This window comes from Actinia tenebrosa, unplaced genomic scaffold (assembly GCF_029948245.1).
Source record: "Actinia tenebrosa isolate PJP-AT-01 unplaced genomic scaffold, QUT_ActTen_1.0 PGA_scaffold8__29_contigs__length_14323225, whole genome shotgun sequence".
NCBI lineage: Eukaryota > Metazoa > Cnidaria > Anthozoa > Actiniaria > Actiniidae > Actinia > Actinia tenebrosa.
In genome coordinates, this window is record NW_028292585.1 from 6,532,119 (window position 1) to 6,552,397 (window position 20,279).

Here is a 20,279-nt window from a genome sequence, read left to right on the forward strand (position 1 = left end):
ACCTCTCGGCAACTTACCGGAAACTAACGAAGTCGCGGAAGTAATCGGATTGTTTCGTTAAGAAACGATCATAAGCCGATGGTTTTTCGAAAGGCACACATTGCATTGTGGGTTGTTTCTTTTGGCGCGTAAATTTTAGCGGGACAAAAAACATTTGATCAAGTGACGACAAGATGGTGGAGGTAACAGATGAAGAATTACAAACTGAATTTGAAGAATTTGCTGTTAACGTTGAAGATCCAGCTATCTTAGACAAACGTGAGCGTTTTACTTTCATTTTGTTATGTTTTTCAAGGGTAAATTGGAAGTTTTCGTGTTTTGTTTTGACCACGAACTTGAGATTCAAACTCGAATGCTCTCTCGATCTACCTGACCTTTTTTTTTGTTTGAGCATTTTTAATAGCAAACGTTTTAAAAATGGTGAGAAAGGCTTCTAATTTCATAGCAAAAAGTGGATTATTTCTTATCTTGTTGAAACCAAAAGGTAACCTAATAAAGACTGAGCTCCGGATTGAGCTATTATTGGTACAGAATAGGTTACTGGATAGAGGGGAGGGGGGGGGGGGGGGGGAGTGATTTTGCACCTTTTTAAAAATCCAATAGTGAAATAAAGTACATGGGGCTTACCATTTCTCAACCATTCTTACTTTCATTCTTATTCCAAATAAGGCATTAAGTATTTTATCTGTAGAAAATCAATATATTATTCAATGTTGACTTTGACATGTCTATAACAGTTAAAGAAATATGCCATGGGTGTAGACTGACTGCTGAGGATTTGGTTTGTCAATGGATATCGTTTGCACAAACGTTAACGAATCAAGATCTTACTATAGATGTTCTTGAAGAATTCGAACGCAAGGTAAATTGATACTCTACTCTAATGATATAAGCACATCTCATATGACCATAAGAAACTTGTGGTACGGAGAGACCTGACATTACATGGTCATAAAAGCACCATGTATTTTCAGTATTTGAACAGTAAGCTTCTGCTGAAAATCTTTAAAAGTGAACAACTTATTCCTTTTTTTTTCAGACCTAATTTGTGTTGCCCCATTTCAGACCATGTGTCATTCCCTTTAGTATTATTTCCTTGTGTACCAGTAACACTAGTGAAGGCACATGTATAAGGATACAGGGTTCAAAATAGAAAATAAAAAATGACCAGAAAGTTTTCCTAATTTTGGTGGAGTAAAATTTACCCTGTCAATTATTTTACCATTTTGCACCTAAAATTTGACCTGCTTTTTAGATATTGGCAGGCCATTATTTTGCACTCTAATAGAACTCATTCAAAGGATCTCATTCTAATGGAACAACTCATGGTCTGAAATAAAAATATTTCCAGTTTAAGCAGGGGCGTAGCGAGGACCTAGGAGCTGGCGGGGCACTGACCCCCCCCCCCCCCCCCAAAAAAATTACTCCTCCTCCCATAAAACAAATAAACGAATAAACACGCAAACAAAAAAGAAACAAATTCGTATTGGTATAAACTGATTTATACAGCCGCGCACTTTTCTAAGTTGCAATAATCTATTTTCCTCTTTCGTTTTGGTTTAATATGTTTTGGTTTTTTTCGTTTTTTTTTTTTTTTTTCAAAAAAGTTGTTTAAAAATTTGGGGGGGCACGTGCCCCCTCGTGCCCCCCCTCGCTACGCTACTGAGTTTAAGTGTTGAGCCAACAACACTGTAATCACAAGCATTTTTGTACCACAGTACACAGTCATTAGATAGATAATATGTGTATATATTTTTTCATTACTTTTTATTGATAGCAATTATTCGAAAGTAATAAGAAGAACCAAACACAGTTCAATAAACATGAAGCTCCTCGTATGTACACAAAAGATGATCTGGATAATCTGTATCCTTTTTATCCTATGTTTATTCCTGCTCCATGAGATTGAAATCCTGTTAACAAGGGCTGCAATGTTGTACGTGTAACTGGAATTTTTTCGGAATTTAAGAAATAGTCTATTTTCATGATACTGTCCTCCAGCTTTCTTGTCATAGTATCATAATCAACATTTGAGTTGAGTTTGTGTGCTGTAATTAGTGAATGAATGTAGTGGTAGTGTGTTGGGAGCAAAACTTAAGGAAGAGTTCATTACAGGGAGCGATGGTTTTAAATTGAACCAGAGACCCCGTTGTTGAGAGGCGAGTGCACTATTGCTATGCCACACTTGATTCCACATGTGACAAGAACTTTATTTGTTTTGTTCTTTGAAACTACAGCTTAAAGTTTAGAATGCCAAGCTAACATTTTTGAGCCCTTGACCCCATAGAATGATTATAAGAATAGTTACCTATGTTTCTGTTATTTATCATAACCCACTTTTCAAGTTTGAGTCCTGATGAAGAAGATGTAGATGTATTCAGCTCATATGCAGAAACACCAGATAATAGGGTATGAATTCCTGTGTACTTGCCACAAATAAAATTGACCTGCCCTGCTTGAGCTTAATGTTATCCCATTTCAACTCATAACTCCTTTTCCTAGGAATAAGATTTTATGTTTGAGGTACATCTGAATTGAAGCTGAATTCGAAATTGGTTTTATTGTTTGCAGAAACTATTGAAAAAGAGGATTCATACTACACCAGAAGTACTGACTAACAAGCGCCACACCTCACTTACCAGAACCCCAGGTCCAATGCCATTCTCTCCTTCAAGTTTATCTCCAGCTATGTATGTTACTACAGTCATTAGTTCACAGGGCTTAAGATAATGGCTAGTCATCAGACAATGTTCAGTCAGATTCACAGTTCTAAATGCAGTACATTCATGTAAAATTTGCTCTAACTAGAATAATGAACTAATGTTTAGTTGGGGAAGGGGGGGGGGTGGGGGTTATAGGTCCCTGGGGGTGTCTTGGGTACAACTCCATAGGGGGAAGATTTATATGTGCTGGAAACATTATTCAAGCTTCATTGCTCATTTTAGGGCCACTCCCTCAGCAAAGTATGCTTCACGTCGTAATGCTGGAGAATCTGTTTGTTCTTTTGTCCCTAATGGTAAAACACTTGACAAGGATTCATGGAATGGCACTGGTGTGACTTTAGATATTGATGTTGCCGACAAAGAGATAGCACTGACTGAGAGGTTTAAATATATGTTTCAGAAACAGGCTGATAAAGCTAATGGTAAGGCCAACATCACCAGCAATAATTTTTCTTTGTATACTATAAGATTATAAACATTTTGTACATGTTATTGACAGTTTATATGGTGGTGGTGCATGTTATGGATTGTGCTGGTGGTGAAGGTGATAACATGGATGATAATGCTGATGATTGTGGTGCTGATGATCAATAATCTAGATGGTGGTGGTGGGGGGTGGTTATATCGTTGTATATGGATGGTAAAATAGTAGTGGTTGGTGATTCGATGCTGATGATGTTGGTGGCACCACTGATGATGACATAGTGATAACATAGATGATGAAGGTAATGGCTATGATAACTGATGATGATGATGACATGGATTATGATGGTTGGTGGTTGATATGCTGATAATTATTGCTAGTAGTGAAGATTGTGATGACGATGATGATCAGTACAAAAGTTTTGAATTTTAATCATCCCTATTTATATTATATTTTCCAGTTTTGAATGACATGATAGATGAGATGGCTGAGAGACTAAAGAAGGAACATGGTATTGAAGAGTTCTCCAATGCAGCATCTTCTAATCAAGTAAGGACCAAAAAGCGTCCATGCCGTACCTTTCCAATAATAGTGCAGGACTATCAAATGAATTGGTTACTCAATATCATTATTTCTGTACAACTATCATGCCTGATTTTTATCATCCCAGAGGTTGTTTCAGGGTTCAATAAGATTTAAAGATAAGGTTGCTGGAAACTAAACTGACATACGGGTCTAAAAATATTTGCTGGTCAGTGCGCTGCCAGTCATCATGACTGGCCAAATTAGTTTTAGGTGTGCCATACCTTGATTATTTCTGGCTCATCACTACCTTAGGCCAAAATGACCGTCAAGGCAAAAACTTGACCGTAGAAGTTCCAATTTGGCCAGATATTGCCCAATGATCTGCCAATATTTTTAGCCCTGGACATATGTTTTTAATGCATTTTAATGTTCTTACATTAGGTGGAGATCAATACAGTTGGTATGGTGTGCTGTGATTCTGTTGGCAAACTGAATGCAAGTTCATTAATGCTTGAAGGCTCCATTGACTTGTCTCAAGGCCAGCAAGTAAAGGTTGACCTGTCCAACATTCACCAGTTTGCATTATTTCCTGGACAGGTAAATAACAAAACTTGAGGGGAGCAGTGCTGCCTTTCACCACACTAGGTGGGATTTGATCCCCTCATGTGTAGAATCTAAAGTTGTAAGTTCTATCTTACAGGGTTCGTGCTACTCCTCAAACTCCTTGAAAACTCCTTGAATTTAATTCACGTTTTCAAGGGCACTTCAAAAGCTCTTGAATTTTATGATTATAGTGAAACTCCTTGAAAACTCCTTGGATTTTTGCTTTGGTCATTACTTGCATGGTTCTGACATAGATCTAGTCAGAAAGATCAGAAAATCTGAAAGTTGGCCATATGCAATCACCATGTAAAACCTTGGCATAGTTAGCTGAACATACCCCTTGAAAATTCATTTTTGGGACCTGGTATACTCCTTGAATAGTCCTTGAATTTTAAGTGGTTACTTCAGCACGAACCCTGATCTTAAATCAAATACGTGTTGTAAACTTGTATCAATGATTTGTTTCATCTACCCAAAATGCTCATTTTCAAATTTGTAATGACCATAAGTTTACATGTAAGGCCTAAAGATGATCATGGAAGTTAAAGGAAGTGTTGTAATTACCATATATATGTCTTATTTGATGACATAAATCATTGATTCAATATGGTAAAGTCCTAACCTCTTTGAGTATTTATCAGGGCTCTAAAGCTCGCTTCTCTCTTCAATAGAAATAAGCAGTTTACTCCTAAGAATGATGCTAATGCTTTTTCTGATGTTCTTTTTACCCATTTCCACAGGTTATTGCTGCAAGGGGATTGAACAGCACAGGACAAAAATTTGTTGTAAATCAAATCTATAATGTGAGTTCTTGATTACCATGCTAGTGGCCATAAAAATCTGTTTTATTTTGGCATTGTTTTGCCTTATGAGGTAGTGATGTCTTTACTGCATACTGTATTGTTACACAAACACACTTGTCAAACTTCTGCAACCCAGGTTTCATTCCTGGAGTTGTTGATAATCTCCTGTGCTTTGGGGGTTTTTCTCTAGTTTCCCTCCATCAATGGAAAAAGATCCACTTTGTTGAACCACTAAGAAATTCCCATCCTTTATTTAATCTCCCATTTCAGATATTTTCAATTTTTGAATTGAATACATTCCTTACAGGGTGTCCAGTTACCATTTTACTCTGCATTGGACAAAAACAATGATAAATTACACAAATCTTCAAGTCCCTTTAGTATGATGGTTGTCGCAGGTCCTTTTACCACATCCGATAATCTCCTCTATGAGCCTCTGAATGATCTCATTACAGTCATAAAGAAGGACCAACCTGATCTTCTTATACTTGTGAGTAGAAAAATAAATTTTCTTAAATTTCCATTAGTAATGGATTATATTTTTCTAATTGGATTTGTTTTGAATTTTACTGTGTTTTTTGTCTAAAGCTTGGTCCATTTGTTGATGCAAAGCATGAGAAGATTGAAGTAAGTTTGTGGAAATAAATATAGATACAATCAAGGCTGGTGATTAATTACCATAATAACATTAATTTGAACTGAAAATTAGTAAATGGGAATGACTTTAAAAAGTTGCTGATATTATGAGAAGGTAAGAACAAAGAATGTGTGACCCCAAAATTGGTGTAGGGTGTCGGCCAACTTATCAACACTCCACTGCCAACTTACCCCCATGCGACCAATGTACCAGGACTTGAAATTATAACCAATAAGTTGCCAGTCATGATAACTGACCAACAGTCTACCATCACCTTTTATTATTTTTATTATTTTTAATAAGCTTCCATAACATGAGTGCACAAAATATGAGCAGCAAAGTTATAAACAGCGTCTTGGTTTTCCCTTTCAGAGTGGTGACCTTGATGAGACATTTGAAGAAATGTTTACGAGACAAGTAGTAACTATAGTTGGTGCCATACAAAGGTAGGAAACACCATGGCAGGTGTACAAAAGTGCTCTTGTCTCTCACCTGTATGTGACGCTGTATCACATGTAAGAGTGAGTTGTTTCAAGTCATTTTGGTCCCTCCTTTTATGTGAGATTTCAAAGGTATTGCCCTAGTCTGCCGAGGTCAGACTTGGAGATCAGCCCAGAGGTTGTTTCAGGGTTCCATATGTGGCAAGTTAGCTGTGTCTAATTAGATCAGCTCAGAGGTTGTTTCAGCGTTTGATATTGTAGTGCATTGGACTTCCTGTGGTTCTGGTTGCCTGTGTGTTATGTACTGAAAGGACATGTAAGATGGTGGAATAGATAACATGTTGGAATCCATTATAATCTGTGATTATTTGACCAATATGTGTGGAGTTAACCATGCCCTGTACTACTATACAAAACACTTAAGAATGAATTTTGGTATTTTTCTTCATTGATGACAGACAACAGACCAAAGTGGTTATAGTCCCATCCCAAAGAGATGTTCATCATGACTTTGTCTATCCGCAGCCACCATTTGTTGACAAGGACAACATCTTTAAGGACAACAAAGTTAGTCACCGTTATTCTTTTTTCTACTGCACTGTATCATACAGGGCTAAGAATAATGGCTGGTCACTGGTGACATTGACTGCCCAAATTAATTAGCACATTAATACCATGTTTTCTTGCTCGACATTCCAATTCTGGCCAGATATTGTCTGATGACCAGCTGTTATTTGTAGCGATAGTATATGACAATGGGTTTTGATACCTTTCAAAATACACCACTGATTTTATTTTGACCATCACAGAATGCGTACTTTGTGTCTGATCCATGTTCTCTGTTGGTAAACAATATCGTTATTGGAATAACTTCAACAGATGTGTTGTTGAATTTGGGCAGTGAAGAAACAGCAAGGTATGTAAACAAAGTAACGAAAAGGAGTACATATTCGTCCAAGTGATTCTCAATAGCACATATGGAATTGTTTTAGAGACAAGTAGGTTTAATTTGCTGGACGTCAGTCAAGGCGTTTCCATGACATTCCATAGGCACTTGCCCTTGAAAACTTTGTTTTTCTCTGACAATGTCATGGAAACACTTTGATTGACATCCATCAAAACCCTATTTTGTTGTGAAGTCAGATATGATTTTGTGTTATTGGGAAGCACTATAAATCGTTTTAGTGTCCATAATCATGAAATCTTACTTTTTTTATTGCTATTATTTCTTTCCCAGCCCTCCAGGGTCATCTGACCGACTTGGTCGCCTGGTCAAACATCTTTTATACCAACACAGGTTTGTGCAGCTTATAGACCTCTTTACCTGGGGTGTAATGTTTACCCATTTCACAACGTGTCACCCCCTTGAGTATCATTTCTTTTATTTAATGGTTGCGCATGCTGCTGCCTGAAAAAGGCTCCATTATAACTGTTTATCCATCCACCCCTCCCTCCCTCTCACCCTCCATTAATCAATCCATCCATTCATTCATGCATGCAATCTCATTGATTTTTATCTTTTTTTGCCCTTGTACTTATTGGACAAATGCAGCTATTATCCATTACATCCAACAAGTGAGGATATCAACATGGACTATGAGAAGTTTGCCAGCCATGCATCTCTGCCGTGTACACCAGATATTTTGATTCTTCCTTCAGATCTAAGATACTTTACCAAGGTATGAAAAGATATAGTTATTTTTTTAAAATCACTAAAAAAATATCAAAATTTTCTTCCATTTTTCCAACCTTTAGGATATTCTTGGTTGTCTTTGTGTGAACCCAGGCCGTCTTGCCAAGGGTCAAGTTGGAGGAACATATGCAAGAATCTATGTCAACCCAAATACTGAACATACTGATAAATCTCTTTCTCATATTCTTTCAAATTCTTTAGCAGAAGTGGTCAGAATATAGATCAATATAAAAACATCAGTGTCTGTACAGTTAAAAAAAAATTAATATTTCCTGGGATTTTTAATACAATTCAAAAAATTAAAATACTGGTAGTTATTATAAGCATCTTATTTTTTTCCTGCAAAGTACAGTTAATACAGGAATGTCTTAAGTAATTATAATTAAAGTTCTCATTCATAGAAAATGTAAGATTTATTTTTGATTACATTGTTTGATGATGCAAATTTCAAAGTTTTGGGAAAGACTGACACATGAGTTTATGCATTAAGATGTAAAGTACCAATCAGTCATAAAACACATGCCGATGGAAATGTTTGGTAAAATAGGTCCTGTGTACTAAAACAATGTCCCTACACTCCCAGATTTAGTATTTAAATGAATATCCTTTTAAAGCCAGAAAATGAAAAAATTAGGAAACCTTTTTAATGCAATATTTAGACCTATCCCGAATTCGCTTGACTGGTCACGAATAAAATGGTTTCAAGTCGAGGTTGAACTTGATGAATAAAAGAATCAAGTTCAGTCTCGACTTCAATCAATCAATCAATGCATTGCTCATTTCTCTTAGAGAAACATTCAGCTCTCACTCTACTCGAGTAAGTTCAACTACTTTGAAGCCAAACTATTATGGTTGCGTTTAAAGCATTCTTTCAGAATCTGTCATGGTTGATATCAAGGTGGTCAATCAAGCGAATTCAGGATAGGTCTATTAATTAGAATATTATCCCTATGGATCTTTTTCACCAGGCAGCTGTCTATTCTCATGGGAATAAACATGGCACCGTGCGATCATGGTCCATGCCACCCCAGATACCAAAACTTTTCTGAGATAGCAAGTGTGACTGGGTTTACTTTACAGGTCCATTTCGATGGATTGTGGTATTTACATCAGAAGATCGTATTGAGAGTATGTGACTCTCACTAAAACTATAGAAAACAGTAACACGCAACTCTCAATGTGGACCATACGAAGGTCAGGAAGAACTGGTTTATTGTTACAAATCACAAGTAATATGAGCATGGTTACAAAATGATTGACAGTTAATTGATAACAAGTTTAAAACAGGTTTATAAACAGGGTGTTTTTGTTCTAATTTCCTGTGACAACTAAAGTATCCTATAACATGTTTACACAAGGATTAACTAATAGATTAACAAAGACAAACCCTTGCTGTCTTTCTATAACATCAGGCTCCCTTAACCTGGAACACATTCTATTCTCCGAAAATACCTTGCTTTGCTATGTGAGCAAAATGAAACAAATGTTACATAAAACTATTAAATTTCACCTGGTTACACAACCATGCATATGGTACATTGTGGTCTAGCTAGAGTACAAGCATCTTGTTCATCATTCTTTATATGGTGTTGTTTGTACTCAAGATAGACCAGAATGTTTATCATACTCAGAAAATGCCTTTGGTTATGTTGATTACATAATATATGTACTGTATAGTATGTATGTTACGCCCACACTGACGTCTAACAAAGAAGTATGGAGTTACAAGTCAGACAACCGTCAACTTTATGCAGTTCTGAATTTTCTAGCTCGATCTTTGGCCCAGGTAATTTCCTATAAACAGAAATACTTTCAGGAATCTCATGAGGTGCAAGATGTACAAGTGTACCATTCAAGTACAAACAATTAGCAGCGTGATCTTCTGGAAGTACAAGCTTTTGATACTTGAATTTGGCCTTGGATTCCAATTCATTCCAGGCATCACTTGCTACTTTGCTAGCTCCTACAAAGATAACATCTGGCCCTCCCATCGTCATCATTGATTTTAGATGCAAATGTTCAACAACTTTGATAGAGTTAACTGGGTATTCAGGGAAGGCCTTTGCTAACTCCGCTACGCCCTCCATATTACTCCTGGTAGACACCCCAACGAAGAACTCCCTACCGGTGAATAGCACATCCCCTCCGTCCAGTATCGCCGGGTCTTGCATTTCAATGACATTAAATCCTAATCCTTCTAGGGTGTCTTTCATCCTTGATGCCTCGGGTCTTCTACTTTGATGGCCTAGGATAGGTATTAAAGCGGAGTTATCGACACACACAGCAGTATCTTCGACAAATACACAGTCAGGGCAGTTTTCATCTGGCGTCATCTCCGTCACCTCCAGGCCAAGCTTCTTCAACGTGGATACGTACTCCGCATGTTGCTTGCGGGCTTTCAAGAGATCAACTCCCTCCCCAGGTTCTTCCAGGCGCTGAGCTTGTGCTGGTAAAGATGATGGAATTCCACAAACGATTGCTCTTGTATATTCAAATTTGGAAGACATTTTGTCTCACACGTTGCCTTGTATCTTCGAAAAAAGAGAGCCCGGTAGCTAAATGACCACAGGTAGCCCAAAGATGATAAAAACCTGCAAGGGAAGGAGAGGTTAGGTCATCCTTTACATTTATATCTTATCATTCATTAGCAAGGAGGGATGGTAGAGAAAGTGGGAGAAAGAGCACAAGTATTTTGAGCCAGTAGAAATACCAGGGTGATCCAGGAAATGTATTGATTCCAATAATAAGGGGGTGGTCAACCAATTCTAAGCGAAAATGAATAAATGGACAGCATATTAGCAAAAATTTCAGATGGATACCCAGTGAATCACCTGCACATTTTTCCTGGACCCACCCATGAATTTATAGGCCATTTTGGAGATTGAGAATTAAAGGAAATGTAATGTTATTAGTGGCAATGGATATATTAATGACAAGTACACAAATGTTCAAAATCATCAATTTTATCAAATTTTCAAACTTTGCTTTCAACATAAACGGTGCAGAGCTCATTGAGTAATCTGTGATGATTACTTACATGACTACTTTCTAACAAGAAATTTAAAACTAAACATGCATAACAAAATAAATGGTAGCCATTATAATTTTTGTAGTTTCAGAAAAAATCTGTGCCTTCCCACAATAGGAGAAAATGACTGACCATACTTCTCAATAATGCTGGCCATGAAATGAACATTGATTCAATATAATATTTATATTAACACTAATATTGTCATACAGCTCTGCACAGCTTTCCTTGAAATACATATTAACAATAGGCTACGTTTGATATCTTAAAATCAGACTTGATTCCGAGGCTTTAGTAGCATGGGAATTGATTATGTATGGTCGGTACAAACATGTGGATCGCCAAATACACCAAAAAAATATAATCAAATTTACAGCACTTTTTGAGTTTTAATGCGATTTTAAAACATTTTATTCTGGAGAGCCTCTGTATCGTGCTAGAGTTTTAATATCTCGAACGTGGCCTATTTCCAATACTTCATGTTATAGTTCCATTCAGTGACCACGAATAATAGTTCCAAGCCAAGGCTGCAGTTGGCTGGAGTTGATAAACTGTAGTTTTGCTATATTATTTGTGGTCACTGAACAGAACTGTAAAGTGGAGTATTGAAATCATCAAAAAGAACCTTAATGATGAAAAGGTAAATTATACACCGTGAAAAGATGAAAAAACTTACTGACGTTTCGGACGCTAGTCCTTCATCGGAGTAAAAGAGCTCTTTTACTCCGACGAAGGACTAGCGTCCGAAACGTCAGTAAGTTTTTTCATCTTTTCACGGTGTATAATTTACCTTTTCATCATTACTGTTTCATTAGAAACACCGACGCAGCTCACACTAGTTTTTAGCTAGTTATATCTTTTTAAAAAGAACCTTATATTACCTTTTTGTTTAAAAATAATAAGTTTATTTTTGAAACGTCTGTACAAACGGTAGTGAAAAAGCAATATACATTCTACAATCTAGATCACTTGGTTTTCTACTTTTATGCAATTTAAAAATGTACATAAATCATTTTGATACACATAGAGCCTGCTTAATTGAACAATCCGGGTTTGGTAAGGTGTCAATAAGGTGTTGGTAAGCAGTTGGTTAAGTGTGAATAAGGTGTTGGTAAGGTGTCATAAGGTTGTGTTAAGTGGTTGGTAAGGTGTCAATAAGGTGTTGGTAAGCAGTTGGTAAGGTGTCAATAAGGTGTTGGTAAGGTGTCATAAGGTTGTGTTAAGTGGTTGGTAAGGTGTCAATAGTTAACATGTTGGTAGGGTGTAATTAAATGGTTGTTAAGTGGTTGTTAAGGTGTGCCAATAAGGTTTTGGTAAGGTATCAATGTGTTGGTAAGTGGTTGGTGAGGTGTCATTAAGGCATTGGTAAGTGGTTGGTAGGGTGTCACTAAGTGATTGTAAAGTGGTTGGTAAGATGTCAATAACATGCTGGTAAAGTTACTATTAGTAAGTGGTCAAAAGTCAAGTCTAAAACACCATTTTCATTATTCATCAGTTCCAGTATAAAAGAACAAAATCAGTACAAATAAAAAATGTTCAACATTTGTCAAAACAGAAAGTATGTTCATTGTTACACAGACCTCATGCAAATCATGTGGTCACATCATAAGATTGTATGAGTGGGAAACATAATACTGGAACACTTCTGAGCTTATCAAAAACCAAGATAGACCTGGCATCAAGGCTATGTGCATATAAACATTTAATCTGTCAGTACAGTATCTTAAAAACCTTGTTCTGGCTACCATATTGGATTCAAATGAATATCCAATCTCGTGACGGTCTTTCACAATAAAATTGTTAAGTTGTATTGAATATCTTGGTATATTTGTAGTTTCATTACAGAAAGCCTTGATATAATGAAAGACTATTGAACAGATATATGTGTAAAAATAGCTCACGATTTTAGTCAAGCCAGAAGAGATATATTCTGTTTCCCACTATACAAAGAGGTATCTAACCAACAAGTAAAATTAACAAATTGAAAAGAGCCACTCTTTTCATGAATCATAGTCATCATCCTCTTCTTCTATAGACTGGCACGATGTTGATATGTTATTTAATGTCGGCTTGTATGTTGAAGGTAGGGAATCAAAACTGTCACAGAAAACAAAGATCATGATCAGAATTTCTTGTCTACTGTTTGTATGGTTGCAGTGGGGAGGGGAGGGGAAGGGGTCTTGGATTACCAAACCTAAATATTTTTTTATACTGGGTTAACAAATACAGTATAAATACTGGTATCCAATTAAGCCAGTTTCATTAGCATGTACACACACAATATATTCAAGATTCGCATGTTGATTTTAACCAAAGGATGAAAACTGAAGGTTGAACCCCATCTTACTACTAATCCCAGAATGCAGAGCAGAAACTAACTGTTGGTCAGTCACCAGCCAAATTGGTTTTAGCTCTGTCATACCTTGTTTCTGGTTCAACTTCACCTGTCAAAATGACTGCCAAGGCAAATCAGCCATTATTTTTAGCCCTGAGCACAAATTGCTCAACCAAATTCACAGTCCAAGGCACATAGTTTTGATTTCCATTTTTGATCAAAATCTTTTTTTCAAAATCGGTACTCATGATGACTTTTTTGACAATACTCCTTTACAGTTTGCATACACACAGCATATAGGACTAGTTATATGGTTTGTTTATATACATGGATCGAAAGGGTATATCATATGGATCGAATGTGTACGTGGGTGGATCGAAACGACCTGAAACAACCTGGATCGAAACCACTGTGGATCGAAAATACTGGCATTCGTTTAGAGAAAGTGAATCATCATCCCTATTCACATCGTTATGAGCATTAAAAAAAATAAGGCCTTAACAATGGAGAAAGTACATGTACATGACAGTGCAATAAATACTTACATGTCGTCATTGTCAGTCTCAGGTTTGGTAACAGTGATTACTGGGAGATTTGGACGTTTGGATGCCGGTCCAGCAGATGAGGCATAATTGGAAGATACAGAAATATTATTTGTATGGATATTTCCATGGTTACTGTGACTTTCTGAAGACCCAGACACATCTTCCTAAATTTTAAGAACAAATGAATCTACTTTGAAGTGAAAAGGTGTCTAATTGGCCTGGATAATTCAATCCCCCTATTCCTATGGCATCACAGCTTGTTTATGATGAGGGAGACAGAATGATAGAGAACAATAAGAATATGGACTAACTTTACTATGCATCTGAATTGATAGCTCTAAGATATCTGGTTCTCAAGCATTAATTTAAGAACTGGTGTTTATTCTATAACATATATCTGATATGATTGGTCGCTATTATTGCATATCTAAATTCAAGAGAAAAAGAAGACTTTTCGCAAATTTACCATGACCATTATTTTACGAAACATTGTTTTCATGAGACCACAAAATGAATTTACATTATTCAATTTTGCCTCTGGTCTCATCAAAATACAGGGAAAAAGCAGGTACATATTATGTAACTTTTTGCGCGAATTGTATCTTTTATCTACTTACGTCCGTGTCCGGTTCTTCTTCCTCTTGATCATCGTCAGAATCATCAGACATATCTATTCTTTCCTCTTCCTTTTTATTTTTTCTTTTTCTTTTTGGTCTGTCTTTCTCTTTATTTGAAGGTTGCTGTTTTCTCCTAAAAAATAATAGTTACCCAAATACCTTAAAAAACTGTTGCTATGGAAATGCTACTATCCAGCTGATTTGAAAGAGTGATGTAGAAATGACATATGAAGCCTGTGAAAATTGACCACCAAAAAAAACATGCCTGTTTTATTGTTTCACTTAAAGATTTACAAATTTTCTTGATTGTGAATGGCAAACATTTTCCTCAGATAAACTGAATAAAATTTCCAATTTACATCAAGTTCTCAAAAAATAAATACAATGAATAATATCTCAGCTGTGCGAATTATTATGAATCTGTACTTGTATATTGATTGGACTGCTATTCTTCCCGCAAGATTCATACATAACAAAAGAAAGAAAGAAAATAATGAAAGGAAGTAAGCTTCTTTGTAAATTAATTCTGCATTATTTTAAGGAGCTTACCGTTTTGGTTTAGGTTCTCCCTCAACTTCCTCTTCATTCTCAGGCAAATCTGGTATTTTTTCAACCAAATCTTTGAGAAAATCAAACTGTTGCTCAGAGTTGATACACTTTTTGCTAGAATTTCAAGGTTATAAGAACGTGTTATTATCAATAATTCATAAATATCTCACAAAACTATAAAATGACAAATTACCCAATGCACGCAACAACAAAAAATACAAATCCAAGATACAAGTATTGAATCTTTTTCACTTTTCATTTCCCATTTCGGTTAGTCATTTTACACTCAATACTTTTTTAATCTTATCAGATGATTATTAAACATTTATATGTTTTTGCTGGTGCTGATACATGTCCAACACGTAACTTGAACTTTACAAAGGTAATATTTAAGTTTTCCTTTATTTTGAATGTGTTTATATTCAGCCTATAATGAAATATGGTGAAATAAAAATATATGTAAATAGATCTGTTGTTTATTAAGAAAACATTGGTTTTTCAAAGTAACCACAGCTACGTGGCCAAAAAAAAAACTCAAACAAACTGCGTGCGTGTTCTATCTTGGATTTATGAATTAAGTGGAAACGTAGTTGTATTTACTTACATATGAGCAGTAGTTAGGGTTTTTGCGTTACGAGATTGAGTATATAGACAAGCTTTTTCTACCAACGTCTGCATGAACATTTCAAGTGCTTTGGCTGAGAACCATCTTGTTAAGCAAAAACTCAAATGCGATCATTGATCAGATAATAATTTCATCAAAGTGTAATCGTTTTAAAACCTCGGACATATATATATATTTGAGTTAATTAACCTTCTCTCTGTGATTATTTTAAGGTGATAGTCGAGCTTTTAGATTACATTTGTGACCTATATAATTTTTACAGATATTTTACAAGGGCAAGAACAGAATAGCACTTCCTCCTCCAGATATTATTCGTGTCTCGCTACTTCAGCAGACGCGCAAAGCATTCCCTAATTATCATTATAGCTTTTTTTCATTGGCAACTATTCAATGAGCAAAACAGATAGGAGAATAAAAACATATCACGACCTTAAAAAACAGTTCATGTACAAAACAATACGGTCAAGGATACAAATAATGACGGGAACTGGTGCTGCTACTTTCCCAACATCATCGTCTGTTTGCATGATTTTCTTTATACGAGCCTTCAGGTTGAAAAAAACAGGCATTAAAGATTGTAATAAAGGCCTAAGAGTGCCTAAAAGGGAATTCTTACCGGTGGAAAACGAGCGTTGAATTTTTTCTTTTTCGTCGGCATTTTGGATTTTTGTTGAGTGTTTTGCCTTCTCGTACAAGCCCGCGATCTTTATATATATATGCAGCGGTTCCTTACCTAGTCATGCGCACTCTAACCTAACAATTTATCCTCAGTGGGGTGGAGACGGGAATATTTAGACTACCAGAATATTTGAATGAAAATCATGGCGCGCAGTTTAATTCCTTTTTATCAATGATACCAAACTTTAACTGTGAAAGCATTGAGTATAGAGCATGAGAAGGAATTTAGGGTTGTTTTTAGTTGCTTAGGAACTCATATTTGTAGCTCTGTCAGTGAGGAATACTGTTTTAAAATTCCAAGATGGACACTAAAAAATCATCCTATGCAAAAGAAGACAACGAGAATGAAGATGTAGGTGAATTACTAGTATTTAGAATATCATTTTACTGTAAAAATGTTAGCAGAATGTGACATAATGAGCTGCATTTTATGATAGCTTTTTTTATGAGCTCGTATGTTATGGTAATGGTATACATGTGGTTTGAAAATGGGGGAAAATACCGTCCCAAAGGCACTCCAAAGGCCAAGACTACATGGTGACTTTTATAGTGAACAAATCCCCCCCCCACCCCTCCCTTTCACACACAAGCCTTAAGAAAGTGCAAAATACAAGACTTGAATAATAGACCTCCTCAACTCTGATGTAATGTTTTCCCATTTCAGACCACGTGTCATTCCCTGGAGTATAATTCCTTTGTCTATGGTTTGTGCTCGGTTGACACATGAATATGGATACAACTCAAACAAAGAATATTATTCTCAAGGGAATGACACATGGTCTGAAATGGGACAACATTACGCTGGAGCACTCCAGAGCCGAGGAGGTCTATTAAATGGATATTTAGGTCTAAGTCTGAACTAAAGGTTATTATAATTTATGCATTCAAATGAATTAATCTTAATGCATTTAGAAGGAGTGGGCTAGATTAATAGAGAGAAAGAAAGAGGAATTGAAGCAGTTACGTGAAAAAGAAGAGACAGTAAGTACCAGTGTTATCGATACACCTCTTTAGCTTGGTTGTAAGGTTTATCTATTTCAGATCTTTTGTCATTCCCTTGGGGATAATATTCTTTGTTTGAGATGTATCCATATTCATGTCTTCTCATGATGCTTCCTCTCATTCTCTTCCCAATCTTCCCTCTCCCCTCCCCTCCCATCCCTATTCCCCCACCTCAATTTCTTGCTACCCAGGCAAAGAAAAAAAATCTAAAAATCTACAAAGCTTTTCACTGTTGTATTACAGCGTGGGACAATCACAACAGAGCTAGGCTCTACTCACATACGACATTGAGATCGGCAGGACTCGAACTCGGGCCACATTGGTGAGAGGCAGCACATTAGCAGTGCATGATACTGGTTGTTCCCATGAATGACACATGGTCTGACATAAGAAAACATTATTCCCAATGTAAAGAGGTTTATTATTAACAATATTTATTTTTGGTTTAAAAGTTTCTAATCAGAAGGGTTTTTATTGTTGTTAGCTTTGTCAAAGAGAGTTGCATTATCAAAGAGAAAAGGAAGCTTTGTTAACACAGTACAAACAGGTTTTTCCTGATAAACCAGATTGGAGCAGGAAAAACAGCACCAGTGTTGATCCAAATAACTCAGCTGACAATAGGTAAATATAGTATTTTTTATTAATTTATCCAAGCTAGAGAAACTGCAAGCTATATTGCTACAGCTATTAAGTTAGCTGAGTCCAGATATTTTGAGCCCAAGATACATATATCTTGAACTTCGTCCTGTTATCTCAAAGTTAAGGCTGGGATCTCAAAAGCTTCAAGTAATAACTATAACAGTACAATTAATATTAGCCATGTTGGAAAAAAAAAACTGTGTTAGATGAGGTTTAGGGGACAAAATAGACTCATCTTGGAAACGTCCCCATAAACAGTCCCACAATGCAATGCTAGGCCAAAATGACGCATTGTTCTCCTCAAACATTGGGGTTAATATTTAACCCTGTCTGGATATCTCCAACATCCCCACCTCCCAATGTTTTTACCAGTTCCTTAGTAGGTTCAAGATAATGGGACCTCACTGTATATAGAAGGTTTCATGTGGCTCATGAAAAGCATGATCCAACTCCATCTATAACTGCAATTTCTTACAAATATTAAATAATTAATTTTTTTTTTTAATCTATAGAGTTTGATTATATTTTATTAGGCACCAGGATGTGTTTAAAGTTGGCTGTCAAATTCACCAGCAAAAAAAGCAAGAAAAGTTAGAGCTTCAACTTCGTGAAAAACAAGCAAGAAAAATGTTGGCTGAAGTTGATGATGCTCTGAAAATGGAGAAGAAAGGTTATTATTTTGACAAAAGATTGGTAATCAAGATCACCTTTTGCCTGCTCAATTAGTGAGTCTTCAACCCCAAGGGGTGGAGTCCGTGAAAAAAGTATCGGGGATGTTCGCTGGAAATTTTCAAAAAGACCCCTAAAAGATACCAGAAGTCTTTAAAAAAGTGCGTGGCTGAATGATTTTTAACCCCTAAGAGATACCACAACAAATAATATTAAATTAAAAGCACCTAGGATAAGCCATATCGATGTGCACTTCTCTCCTTTTCTGACACCCTAAGACCCTAATTCGCATTTAACACCCTAAAAGATACCAAATCGCGAATTTTTACCCCTAAGAGATACGATGAGCATCCCCGGTACTCTTGTCTTCAACCCAGACAACTAGTCCACACCTGGCTAGCCACATCCTTGGGAACCTTAGATATGAATAAAGAGTAATGTAAATCTAAAGGGGAAGGCTACCCCAGGAACTGACAACTACCCCCTTAAATCTTCCTGGGTCTACTTTAGTCGGTGTCATTTTCTCAAAAATTGCCAGTAGGAACTTACCTCAAAGGGATCAGGGTCACATATCATACAATATTAACTTTACAATCAGATTGTGTAGTTCCAGAATTTGTCCATACTCCCCTCCCCCACAGAAGAATTTGGAATTTCCAAGGGGTAGGGGGAAAGTCAGGGCAAAAACAAAATTACAGGGGGGGAAGAATGGAGTATTTCTGGAAAGACACATTTAGAACTAAAGTATCTGTCACTATTGCTAAAAGCTTTTTTTAATGTTTTAATTTATAATAAAATTTGTTTTATTTGTTCATTCATTTTCTCACTTGTTTACTCATTTATTTCCCATGTAATTAATCCTCTCTTCCAGGCTTTGGTTTGGAAACACCTCTCCTCAAATGGTACCTAAAAATTAAAAATTATATTAAAATGGATGAAGAGGAGGATAATGAAAACATCCCTGAATCAGGTATGTCAGTTACTGTTATACAGTAGTTGTCACACAGGTCAATTAAAGCTACCTGATTGGGTGGTTAGTTAGGCATTTGCCTGTGGATTTAAGCACCATCTTGACAAATACAAATAGTTCAAAATAGCTGCCTGCCGATGGCCAAAAAACCTATTACTAGGCAGGCAAATATAATTGTGAAGTGCCAAGTGGAAAATAAAATGGTAAGTGAAATTTTGTTGAGTTTTTGCATAATAATATCCTTTTAAACTTCCTTAACAATGTTGACCTAGTGTATTGTTTTTCTATTTTGATCTCTGGACTCAGGATTCCTAAATAACTGAGTAGAAAGTGTTGCCTTGATAATGTGAAGCCCATCTTAAAATACCTACAAACAGAGAGATATTTTAGCTGATATTTTATGTTCATCAATCTTAGAGAAATCCTTATGCATGGCAGACAGGATGTTTTATCAGGTGAAATACCAAACAAAAGATGGTAACCATCCACAATGGAACATGCCTCTAGGAAAACAACAATACCAATCACTTCCTGGAAAATGGTTAGAGGAGCTATCATTCAGCACACGACAAAAAGGCACTTGTGTACATGTGACCATTACTAGAAAAGTTTCAAATTCTTGGTAGGTGAAGTGTTCACCTATTTTGTCAAAATCTTGACAAATTGAGCATGGGGGGAGGGGTAGAGAAAGATTGAATTACATGCATTTGAGCAGTTAAAACGAGGTGGGTCACCATAAAATGGGCAGAGAGAGGGTCCTGATGGGAAGCCAGT

The 20,279-nt window shown here is 36.3% G+C and overlaps 4 protein-coding genes across 8 annotated transcripts in view; 2 read left to right on the plus strand and 2 right to left on the minus strand.

Annotated features, from left to right (window-relative positions):
- Positions 1 to 3: 3 nt before the first annotated feature.
- On the plus strand, positions 4 to 8,380 carry LOC116297028 (DNA polymerase alpha subunit B). The gene is made up of 17 exons (XM_031705155.2): positions 4 to 258; positions 738 to 862; positions 1,778 to 1,866; positions 2,346 to 2,409; positions 2,572 to 2,690; positions 2,946 to 3,145; positions 3,608 to 3,696; positions 4,114 to 4,269; positions 5,016 to 5,078; positions 5,386 to 5,568; positions 5,667 to 5,705; positions 6,088 to 6,161; positions 6,614 to 6,722; positions 6,965 to 7,071; positions 7,393 to 7,452; positions 7,708 to 7,834; positions 7,911 to 8,380. Exons 1-17 carry the CDS (start codon positions 174 to 176, stop codon positions 8,067 to 8,069), a joined length of 1,848 nt encoding a protein of 615 aa, XP_031561015.1. The 5' UTR covers positions 4 to 173; the 3' UTR covers positions 8,070 to 8,380.
- A 640-nt stretch (positions 8,381 to 9,020) lies between these two features.
- Positions 9,021 to 10,463, minus strand: LOC116297031 (N(G),N(G)-dimethylarginine dimethylaminohydrolase 1-like). The gene has a single exon (XM_031705165.2). The coding sequence runs from the start codon at positions 10,353 to 10,355 to the stop codon at positions 9,552 to 9,554; it is 804 nt and encodes a 267-aa protein (XP_031561025.1). The 5' UTR covers positions 10,356 to 10,463; the 3' UTR covers positions 9,021 to 9,551.
- Positions 10,464 to 11,758: 1,295 nt separating this feature from the next.
- Positions 11,759 to 16,242, minus strand: LOC116297070 (uncharacterized). Its single transcript, XM_031705220.1, has 7 exons — positions 16,164 to 16,242; positions 16,020 to 16,092; positions 15,527 to 15,620; positions 14,923 to 15,036; positions 14,374 to 14,506; positions 13,757 to 13,920; positions 11,759 to 12,973 (listed from the first exon to the last, which is right to left on the minus strand). The coding sequence occupies exons 1-7, from the start codon at positions 16,203 to 16,205 to the stop codon at positions 12,877 to 12,879; spliced, it is 717 nt and encodes a 238-aa protein (XP_031561080.1). The 5' UTR covers positions 16,206 to 16,242; the 3' UTR covers positions 11,759 to 12,876.
- Positions 16,243 to 16,342: 100 nt separating this feature from the next.
- LOC116297059 (tachykinin-like peptides receptor 99D) overlaps positions 16,343 to 20,279 on the plus strand; it is a 46,497-nt gene continuing 42,560 nt past the window's right edge. For 4 of the 5 annotated variants that reach the window (XR_004197189.2, XM_089024293.1, XM_031705205.1 and 1 more), the window contains exons 1-6: positions 16,343 to 16,577; positions 17,138 to 17,206; positions 17,712 to 17,848; positions 18,400 to 18,536; positions 19,407 to 19,505; positions 19,923 to 20,127. Coding sequence is in view for 4 of the 5 variants with exons in the window: in XM_089024293.1 (XP_088880419.1) it covers positions 16,527 to 16,577; positions 17,138 to 17,206; positions 17,712 to 17,848; positions 18,400 to 18,536; positions 19,407 to 19,505; positions 19,923 to 20,127 (698 nt within the window). In the remaining variant the exon portion in view is untranslated. The remainder of the gene's footprint in view (positions 16,578 to 17,137; positions 17,207 to 17,711; positions 17,849 to 18,399; positions 18,537 to 19,406; positions 19,506 to 19,922; positions 20,128 to 20,279) is intronic. The other variant, XM_089024295.1, reaches the window with a different exon arrangement.

Bases quoted from the DNA above. Each gene is read 5' to 3' on its own strand.
- LOC116297028 (XM_031705155.2), top strand. From the start codon at position 174: ATGGTGGAGGTAACAGATGAAGAATTACAAACTGAATTTGAAGAATTT. The intron at 5,706-6,087 runs GTAAGTTTGTGG...TTTCCCTTTCAG, and splicing joins CAAAGCATGAGAAGATTGAA to AGTGGTGACCTTGATGAGAC. The intron at 7,072-7,392 runs GTATGTAAACAA...TTTCTTTCCCAG, and splicing joins GGCAGTGAAGAAACAGCAAG to CCCTCCAGGGTCATCTGACC.
- LOC116297031 (XM_031705165.2), bottom strand. From the start codon at position 10,355: ATGTCTTCCAAATTTGAATATACAAGAGCAATCGTTTGTGGAATTCCA.
- LOC116297070 (XM_031705220.1), bottom strand. From the start codon at position 16,205: ATGCCGACGAAAAAGAAAAAATTCAACGCTCGTTTTCCACCG. The intron at 16,093-16,163 runs GTAAGAATTCCC...TTCAACCTGAAG, and splicing joins TCAACGCTCGTTTTCCACCG to GCTCGTATAAAGAAAATCAT. The intron at 15,037-15,526 runs GTAAGTAAATAC...TTGAAATTCTAG, and splicing joins ACCCTAACTACTGCTCATAT to CAAAAAGTGTATCAACTCTG.